Source organism: Hippocampus zosterae, chromosome 15 (genome assembly GCF_025434085.1).
Source record: "Hippocampus zosterae strain Florida chromosome 15, ASM2543408v3, whole genome shotgun sequence".
NCBI lineage: Eukaryota > Metazoa > Chordata > Actinopteri > Syngnathiformes > Syngnathidae > Hippocampus > Hippocampus zosterae.
Window position 1 is genome coordinate 3,567,068 of NC_067465.1, and position 10,686 is coordinate 3,577,753.

Below are 10,686 nucleotides of genomic sequence, written 5' to 3' on the forward strand. Positions count from 1 at the left end.
TTTTAAATGTAAACAATGTAGTTCCTCTTTTAATCGACGAGAGTGCTGTTTTGGTTGGGGTGGGGGGGTTTTTTTGCCCTCCCTTTGTCCTGTCGAGATTACGTTGTTGTCGCTCAAGCCTCTCGAATAGGAGTGTGTTGCTTAAGCTGACTTGTTGTTACCTTGTCCTTTTTTAAAGAGTTGCTCTGTTCAAGAAACTCTGTCGAGCCGCGCGCTAATAGCGATGTAAGACAATAAGGTCTGTTAGATCATTAGAACAACAACAAGAAAAAAAGTACACTTGAACGATTGTTTATCTGAGTAACATGTCACAGACAGAAGCGATTCCCAACACCCAAGTGCTCATCTAGCTTCCCAAAAAAAACCCAACTCATTTGTTACACAGTCATTGATTCAAATGTTATGGACGTGTGCATCCAAGTTTGCGCTTGTTTCCAGAGCCTCGAACAAGACGAAAAAGGCTTGACTTCACAAACGAAAAGGAGTGTCGTTAAATCTTCTTCTCAAACACCTTTTTTAAAGGTCTTAAAGCCACAAAAGATAAAATAAATGCGATGGCCTGACCGCACCACACTAACAAAAGTCTTGCCGAAATGGATCCAACCTAATCATTTGCAGCGGTCTTAAAAACATCCAGACCTTCAATCAGTGACATAATTCACAACGCGAGGGAAGAGGCGGGAATATATGACGCGTCTTGGACAGTGCGGCCTTCGGGAGATTTAATATGTTTGTCCTCAAGCTATTTCGACACTTTAATTTGGTTGATGATGCGTACAGGCAGACTATGAAACAAATACTGACGTGACCATATTTGGGCATGCAGGGGTTCTCGCCCCATAAGCGACGATGCGAAAAATCCCTTGGCACACCACCAAACCAAAATCTCCCCAAAACAACAAAAAAAAAACCTCGTCTCAGTTTACTCACAAATTAACTTCTTCAGCATAAATTCTGGGTCCGTTTAGTTGATTTTTTTTATTGCTCTTCCTGTCACTATAGTTACACAAAGTAGATGCGAAAAGGTCCTTTTTTTATTTATTTTTTACATTTTTGGATAATTTAATTTAAAAAATTAATTTTTAAAATTTTATTTATTAAATTTAATAATTTAATAATTTTTTACATTTTCAGACTGATAAAGTCTCGCGGCCCACCCGATGATCTCTTACAACACAGTGTTGGGAATCACTGCCTCTAGCCAAAACACACACAAAGGGATTCAGCTCCCCCCCAGCCCCCCGCACCCTCTAGAAAGCTTAACTTCAAAATCGCAGGAGCCAAAAAAAATTACATTACAGCGTCTCTCGTCGAGGAATCATTTTGGTTCACGCGTGTTTGTGTTCGTACCGCAGTTGTGTTCATCTGACCGTCGTTGTGTTGCCACAGAGGTGTGACCGCGCATCTCTAGCGATTGTAATCGTACCTAACAAAGCCTTAGACGACCATGAATTGGGTCACGGCCCAAACTTGTCAATCACCATGCAGGTAAAGAGCACCAATGATGTTTTCTAGTTCTCTCACCACGCCGCTTGCGATACGTTTGTGCTTTTGTCTTTCTCGATGTAACGATTCTTCTCTTTGAAAATCCATTTAAGAGCTTTTATGTACTACTTAAGGATTTGAATCTATTTGAGATGCGTAGTTGTAGATTTTTTGTTTTTTTTTGGGCCTTACTATATAACCATATTACTTGACAGCATCGATATAGCCGTTGTAGATTTTGAGGTTGTATGACATTCATAATTTTTTTTCTTCAAACCATTTATAAATGATAACGTTTTAAATATTCACGTCGTTCGTATAGCTGGATGTCTTTTTTTTTTCTTCCAGTTGGTGTTACATGATGTTTGTTTTGATATGTGCAACATGTGGAATTAGTTTTGCTGGGATCGCAGCAACAACCGTTTTCCATGTCGGCGTGTCAAGATCATGTTTGAATATATGTTGTATCAATCTATAGGTTGTCCGTGTTTTAGGGTAAACGTTGTTTTCTACTGTATCCATTTCAAAGAAAAAAAATATATATGTCATTTGGTTGGAAATATTTCTTAAATTTGCCCTGAATGTCAGGCCAAAATGAGCAGTTGAGATTTTGCGGTGTTTGGATATTATTATTGTTATTAGTATTATTATTGTTTGTTTTTATTTTTTTTTTTTCGGTGGGGGGAGGGCGGGGAGGGGTGGCCGGCGTGAATCGGAGAGAGAAGACTTGCCCCTGCTGGTGAAGTCAGAAATGCTGCAGATGATGAGTTCTAACCTAAGGGACGAAGGTTGTGACTTTTTGCACTTCTGTATATAGTAAATAAACAGAGACAAATGTGTATCATATTGAGATTATTTTGAATAATGAAAAAAAAAAAGATCTATAATTATAAGAAATTTTGTTAGATTAATTTAAATTCATAAATTAGATGACCAGCTAAAATTGCTTGCAAAGAAGGGCACTAGTTTCTTGGCCGATGCATTTGGAGAAAGCTATGCGCTTTTTTGTCTTCTTTTATCAGTGGCTAGTTTTGCCTGGGAATGTTTTTTATTTGGAGGGGGTGGCAGGGGGTGGAATAATGGTCCCCCTGTCCTGCTTAATCCACCCCTTTTGAATGATCACATTATTTCATTTGTTGGCCACATCACTGCTCCCACAACTCTCACTTGATCCAGAAAAATAAGAAAATATTTTTTAAAAATCTATATATTGTATTCCATTATGATTTGACTGCATGTAAAACCATGTAAACAAAAACATAGCAATGTAAGTTTTTCACAATAATCCGTACAGTAGATAACATCCACAGTGGGGGGAGAGAGATCGAGAGAGAGAGACAACACTTTTCCCCAACAACTCATCTTACGCTTGTGTGATGAAATAGTTTCTGAGCAAATATGTTATTTCAAGAATACTGAAAATATGAGCACTCATCCAACCCGAATACTTTTTTCCAGAGCCATATACGATATATATTTCCAGTCGACTCACAGCAAGTTGTGTTCTGCTCTGCTCTCCAGACTGTGCGCTCAGCAGGTGAAGGTCGGCCACGCCAAATGCACATTTGGGCAAAGTCTTGAACATGAATGTAAAGCGGCTGCTGTATTGTTGCTACAGATCCAAAGCACCAGATTCTCAAAAAAACGTTCAGTCCGTCTCTTCCCTGCTGGGGGCACACACACACACACACACACACACACATAAGCCAATGCTTTTTGCCCGCTTTTTACTTGTAAGTGCAACTACCACTTATGTATTCGCTAACAGTTGCCACAAGATGATGTCTGATTTGTTTATGCACACTTGATTGTTGCCATAATTGACTCTTATCTGTCTGGATGAAAAAAATTAATAAAAAAGGATTTGATTTGCTCATGCAACACGCATGCTTCTTTCCTTTTTCGATGCGGGGGGCAGCCTGTGCTCCGATGTCGGGCGCATGTGAGCGGCATCACGCTGCCTTCGGGGGTGACCTGGTGACATTCATTCCGGAACAGCTCCATTGAGGCTCGTGTGTGACAGATGTGGAAGGGTACGCCGACGGTGCCCACGAGACCGCCGGTGTTGTTATCTGGGTCATGACTGAAAATGACAAGAAATGAACCCATTGGTGTGAAACATGTTAAGCAGAATATAATAATTACCCCTCAACCCTCCGTGTATTTAGGTGTTTCTTCAGCAATTGAACTGCACACTCAATTGGATTCAGGTCAGGTGAGCTTGACTTGGCTATGGGTCATTGTCCATCTGCACTGTGAAGCGCTGTCCAATATGTTGTAAAGCATTTGGCCGTAGATGAGCGGATAATATTGCCCGAAACACTTTTTGTCCCTCCTTTTGTAGGCACTCTTGTCATCAATAAATACAAGCGAAATAGTTGCATTGGCCCATCTCTGCCACGGACCAGCTCAGCAGCCAATTTCCCATTTTTATTTTCATTTCAAATCTATTGTGGTCGTGTTACAGCCAAAACATATGAGAATTGTGTCCCAACTCCCAGAACTTAGGGACGTGAATGTAAGTAAAAACATCTTGTTTTGGAGCAAACAACTTGCTTGCTTTTTTACCTCCACAATTTCACCATTCACACCCAGACGCCCTCAGTTCTCTCCATGAAGCTGAATGATATGCAATGCACATAGAGTGGCTTTTTTGCACCACATGCGTGAAATTATATGCAAGAACAAAATACATTAAAAAAATGCAGAATGCCAATGAACACATTTTCTCACCTATCTATCACACTATTCCCACACACAGTCACACCTTAAAATCGAGTAATGATAAATAAATCCACTGTTTGCTCTCATAGGGTGTGAATTATTATCTCTCTTGCATGCTATGTACTGAGTGAATATGAATCTAAAATATACACGATCAATCAACATTATGATCCAGTTGTTATATATATGATTTTTTTTCCTCTCATAACCCAGAGACGGGTGCTTACAGTTAAGACATGTCCGCAGCGGTGATGGGCATGTCTGGACAATGGTCCCCCTCCCGTGCCTGCACTTAAGTCAATAGTGGTGTGTGATCCTACATAGTTTAGCATCTCCGATACAAAGTTTTTTTTTAATTTAGTGTCGTTAATATAGAAATACTTTTATATTATTTTTTTTCTTTTATTAATTAATATTATTGTGAAATTGCTAAATCGTGTTTTTGTGATGTTTCCTGTTTCGTGCTTTCCACGTCTTTTGCTTGGTTCCCGGGGGTGACGTCGCCTTTAAGAAAGCGGAAGTGAGGCTGCGGGCTGTTGACGCGCTGAGGATATGGGCAGGAAATGCCATTCAAAGCGAGCAGAAGCGTGATCGCTTCTCCGGCTCCTCGGCGCACTTGCCAAATCGAGGTACCTCCGAAAATGCGCCCGTGTTGACGCCGCTGCCGCCAGCGTCCAGGGAGCGGCCACTCTCCCGCGGGGTCGCGCGCTCGGTGTGATTCTCTCTTGCGAGTCCGGGCGAGGAGGCAGCCTTCCCGGCCTGCTCGCCTCGAAGGCTTCGTCGAGGGACACAAAAAGGAGGTATTTGGCTATTTCCTCTTTCTCTCCGTTTGGCCATGAGGGAATACAAAGTGGTTGTTTTGGGCTCGGGCGGAGTCGGGAAATCGGCTCTGACCGTTCAGTTCGTGACGGGCTCCTTCATCGAGAAGTACGACCCCACCATCGAAGACTTCTACCGGAAGGAGATTGAGGTGGACTCGTCCCCGTCCGTGTTGGAGATCCTGGACACGGCCGGCACCGAGCAATTCGCCTCCATGCGGGATCTGTACATCAAGAACGGACAGGGCTTCATCCTGGTCTACAGTCTGGTCAACCAGCAGAGCTTCCAGGATATCAAGCCCATGAGGGACCAGATCATCCGGGTGAAGCGGTACGAGAGGGTGCCCATGATCCTGGTGGGCAACAAAGTGGACCTGGAGGCCGAGAGAGAGGTGTCTTCTGGGGAAGGCAAGGCGCTGGCCCAGGACTGGAACTGCCCCTTTATGGAGACATCGGCCAAAAACAAAGGCTCTGTGGATGAACTGTTTGCAGAAATTGTCAGACAGATGAACTACTCCACTGTTCCGGCCGGAGGTGACCAGTGCTGTTCATGTGTTTTGCTCTAAAAACAAAACAAAACAAAACAAAACACGCAATCAGATATTTGTGCTTTTTAAATCATGCCTTTTTACTTTTCAAGTATCTCTACTCACACTGTTGTCTTATGGTTTCGCACAAATGGACGAAAATCAGCGTTGAGGCTTCGCACAAGTGGATGAGAATCGGTGATGCGTAATGGTAGAAGTAATGTTACAAAGGGTGCACAATATTTTGGAAATATTAGTGGAAGCGTTCAATCGGTCATTTCATCGAAAGGCTTTTTTTCCCCCTCTTTTCTTTTAAATATCATCGCCCTCGTAAAATAACAGCCAAAGTCATATTTTAACAAATAAATATCGTTTTGCTTCAAACATCTCATCAATCTGGCCTCCTGCTAAAATCGGCTACATCTTTGGTGAAAGAGAATTTCAATTTTACCCCAGAACTGAAACGATTAGTAAATATAATATCAGGAGAATTTAGTTCAGATTTTCATTTTTTTCTGAAATGAAATGACTTTGGCCATTAAATAAGCAAGGTGATGAACGTGTTTTTTTTTTCAGGCAAACATACATTTTACAGCAGCATTTTTTTGTCAAATATAATTGTTATGGTTGTTTTTTTTTGTTTGTTTTTGTTTTTTTTTTAAATGACCCCCAATGAAGTTTCAGTGGGTGTCACTGATTTGTCGATTTCCATTATTCGTGGCCAGTCGCGTTCCTATCACTGTAAATCAGATCCCGTATGTGTGTGCATTCCAGCACCTGACATAATCCTCAATTTTTTGCTGGCAACAAAAAGCAGCAAAAAAACAAGGAAGTTTCATATTGTCGAGATCACAAATTGAAAATGATTACAAATCACGCTACTTGAAATGTGGATTATGCTCAAAATGTTTTCCTTAACTAGTGTGTCCACCCCACAATCATTTGCAAACAGTAAAAATCCGCAAATAATTGACGCTGACTGATAATAGACTTTATTTTTTTTATTTTTTTTTTTTATTTCAATGGAATATTGAAAATCCCTTTTAAGAGCCAACCTTTTAAAATTTCTGGATTATTTCCATTTATCCCTGTAAATTCTCATGGAAAGTTTGTAACTGAAAAGTCACAGAACTTTGCAACCTTAATAGTCTGGAAATGTGTTTACATGGTAAAGTACTTGAATGTTTTTTGGGATTTTTTTTTCTTCCAAATATAGCTTTCTTTGTACAATATTGACACTTCTCTGGAAATGTGCCTCAGTGGGAATGTCTTATCGTGAAACCTAAGAAGACTTTTTTTTTTCTTACGTACTGTTTTAATAATCTCTTGTGCTCAGTGGTGGAGTCAGTGTTATGTCGGTCGCTTTTAAGATAATTTTTAGGGGGCAGAAAATGAGGTGTGAAAGTCTATAAGAGTCACTGGACTAGGGATGGGCATTTTGACATTTTGGGAAAATTTTTCGTGAGCCCAATGAAATAATTGCCTCAGTCATTTTTTTTAACGTTTTCGGAAAACAAACCAAAAAAAACAAATTCAACAAAGCAGAAGACTCCAGTTACCGTGACTTCACCTCTAGCCCAAGGTCAACGGCTCCAGCGCACCTGTGCTAGAGCACAGTCCAATCCCCACAAATGAATTATGCTCATCCCTAGTGCACATATTAGTATGGATTTCGTTATTTCGAACGTTTCCGATATCTCGGAAATGTGTTAACAGTGGAACTTGGATTTCGTGCACAAGGACCTTAAGTGCGTTGCTGTCGCTGCATGCGGTCCCGTCACGTCACGTTGACCGCATGTTAAGTGCCTTCCTTGTGACTGTGCCAAGTGACGAGCCCTCTTTCCTCTGCAGTGCGTCTCCATGGCAATCAGAACTTTTTGTTTGTTTGTTTGTTTGTTTTCCTTATTTTTTTGAAGCAATTAGTTTCCAAGTTTTCCCAATCAGGCCCAATGTCGAGGTACTGCGGCGAAGAAGCCTTGAAACGATGGTGTTCAGTTTTTTCCTTGAAGATGTGATGAGAACTTTTTAATGTGATGATTTTACCTTTGGACAAAATCTGTGATGAACCTTGTCAGTTTTGAAACTTGTAATACAAAAAAAAAAGGCATTTTATGTACCCCGATGAGTGTTTGTCTCACTGAATGCAAATGATACTCACTGGGTGATTTACTGGGTACAATTCAAGGCTAGCCACTGTGACAGCTTGGGTTTGTGGTATTAATATTTTATGTAGATTGTTTGGAGAAAAAAAAAAATCTCACTCAGACTCTGGAGGGAGGAAAAGCAAAACAAAACGGCGCATTAAGCAAAGCAAAATAAGCTATTTTGTGGTGACAAGGTCTGGAAAGAAGTGGCATCAAAAGCTTTCACTTGTGATTGGAGTACGACGACGCTAATGCTAATGCTAATGCTAATCGACCCGCCAAAACGTGTTTCATCAATAGAGAATATTGATTTTTTTAAATTATTGTTTTGTGATGTTCATGAACATGGACCACAGCAACAATTTCCCCGCACGAGCTTTAACGTCGCCGTAGGCGCGGGTGTGTCATATCCACCTAATGTTTACATCGATGCTAATGACGGTGAGGCCGCTCAATTCCCAGAACGCGTTGCATGGCGCAATCGATTCATTTAATGACGTCACAAAGATGTTAATCCTTGTCATGTGTGCTTGGTTATATGTAAAATTGTGACATCCAGGTGAAGTCTTACGAAGGCATTAATGTAAACCGAGAAAATGCATGTTCATGGGTATGGTGACTGGTATCGGCTGCCGTTGTGAGTGTTCGATACCGATATCTGGGATCGCTAGTAACCCATGTCTACTGAATATAAACTGTGGCGCACCTTCCAATACGACGGCGTGAAATTTCGGGATTAGCTTAAAATGCACTAAAACGTAAAATACCTCATGTTAACCGTAAGTTTATCCCGCCAGTTTATTCTTTGATTTTCTCATGGCCTGCTCGATGCTGAAATCTACCTTTAGCATTTGTGACCTGAGAATTAATAAATTCCACCCCGTTTATTTTGTTTACAAAGCAAATAAATGAGCGAGGCCATCTTGGCTTGGCTCGGCTCGTCCGCGTCAAACAACCCTTCATGGACTGCTTTTCCAGGAAGTGTGTTTAGCCGAGGAGAGCCTCTTCATTCTTCCCGCCGCATGTTTTCTCGGCCGAGGAGCCCAAGGACAGAGAGGCCTCTTTGTTGCGTCCGTGGCCACCGTCAATCGGCCTCACACGCTATCCGCCGACATCTCTGGCTAAGGCCTCCTCAAAGCGGCCGTTGGGTGTCTCCCCCTCGTTGCACAGACTGGAGGTCAGAGTGCCAGCGGGAATGAAAAGACACGATTCGCACTGTGGAGAGAAAGCTCCGCTTCTCTCACTTCGCCAATGAAGCTTTTGTCCTCTTAACTGTCACCGTCGCCGCCGCCCCTTGTCAATGCTGCCGCTTGTCAAGACGATATGGATTCGTACTGCAGGTCGGCTGTGTTTTTCAGACACGCACCAAATGTGAGCTGCGTTATTTTGAAGGGAGAAATGTTAGCCATAGCAGGTCAAAAATAAACATCATATTAACGCTAGTTTGAAACATTACCCGGGTTTAAAAGATGAATTTGAAACATTAACCCTGTTTTGAAACCTTACTTTCAACCCCTAACCTCTTCTTTATTAGAATTTGAAATTTTGGTATAGATTTTAGCAAGTATCATGAAAGTTGACTTTTTTTATTTGCTTTTGCGGGCCACCTCAAATGATGTGGCGGGCCAGATCTGGCCCCCGGGCCTTGAGTTTGACACCTGTGGCATACAGGAAGTAGAGGGTAACGGAACACTTCCTGTGTTGCAACTAACTGTTAGTTCCTCTTTTGGTAAAATAAACGGCATTCATAATGTCAAATGTCGCTCCTCTTTGCAGGACATAAACTGCAGGCCGTGTCTGGCAGGTAACTCCAAGTAGGATGACCGTGGGAACGAACTTTGGGATCCTGGAAAAAAAAAAAAAAAGACGGAAGAAGAATGAGGACAAGTGTTGTGAGAAAGGGTCGACCGAAGTTCATTGCGGTGGCTCTGTCGATTTGATTTGACTAGAGGCATCAGAAAGCGGGTCCCATGACTCCACCTCTGTGGTCACGGCTGCACAAGTGTCAACTGCCTGAGAAGGCAATGTGCAAAAAGATCACTTCAACCTCGCACCGCCTACCAAAATACCGGATTTAGCACCTGACACGCAGTGGCAGTTGTATACCCAAGTGGCCTCATTTTTAGTGGACAACGTTTTCTATTTATCTGTTAAATCCTGGAAGGGTCCACAATTTTTCAATGTTCAAGTTTACAAAAGAAAAAAAAGGACCGCAAGGTATGTGATACTTCATGAGATGTTAATGAGAAGCGTCCTATAGATGAATAAGTGATATTAATAATTTTTTTTCTGCTTCTGTGGGGGTTTTTTCATGCGCTACTGTTGCAACAAAAATCAAATGTACCAGGCCCAGGTCTGAACATTTCACAATCAGGCATTTCCTAATGAACCGGACATATTTGTTGCTCAACAATCACATTTCAAAACAAATTTCCTTTTTTTATGGCCAAACTGCATGAACTTACAAACTCTCGTTTATCATAGTTGCGTTGATGAAATGAAATGTCGATTTTTATGGATTTGTTATGTATTGCACTCCGACTTCTTTGCCTTATGCTGTGAAAGTTTGATGTAATGTCACATTTGGTCCACTAGAGGGCAGAAAGATTCCGAGCACAATTGCACCGTGTCTGAAGTTTGAAACTGAGGTTCCGTTATTGTGCAATAAGTACAAAAATGATACGCATTAAAATATTGGAATTGTAACAAAAGTATTAAATAAGTATTCAAAAAAAGTTAAGTCAAATTCTGTAATTAACGGTTTGTCTTTCCCCAGTTAAATGTGTACACGTATTGCACTGACATATCTCTAAGTAACCATATTTATATGCCATACAGGAGAAAATGAGAATTCAGTAGCTTCACAAAATATGACATAATTTCTTAATCTGCTCTCAGGTAATTTTACCAGCGCAGATTAAGTGGATCAATTGCAACTTTCTTTGTGTGTGTGTATGTGTTTGTTTGTTTAAATGGCAGTGTGTAACA

At 41.3% G+C, this 10,686-nt stretch overlaps 1 protein-coding gene across 1 annotated transcript; it reads left to right on the forward strand.

Annotated features, from left to right (window-relative positions):
* Window positions 1–4,722: 4,722 nt before the first annotated feature.
* LOC127616557 (ras-related protein Rap-2b-like) lies at window positions 4,723–6,856 on the forward strand. The gene has a single exon (XM_052088219.1). The coding sequence runs from the start codon at window positions 5,045–5,047 to the stop codon at window positions 5,591–5,593; it is 549 nt and encodes a 182-aa protein (XP_051944179.1). The 5' UTR covers window positions 4,723–5,044; the 3' UTR covers window positions 5,594–6,856.
* Window positions 6,857–10,686: the final 3,830 nt, after the last annotated feature.

Coding starts and splice junctions, on each gene's coding strand:
- LOC127616557 (XM_052088219.1), top strand. CDS start 5,045: ATGAGGGAATACAAAGTGGTTGTTTTGGGCTCGGGCGGAGTCGGGAAA.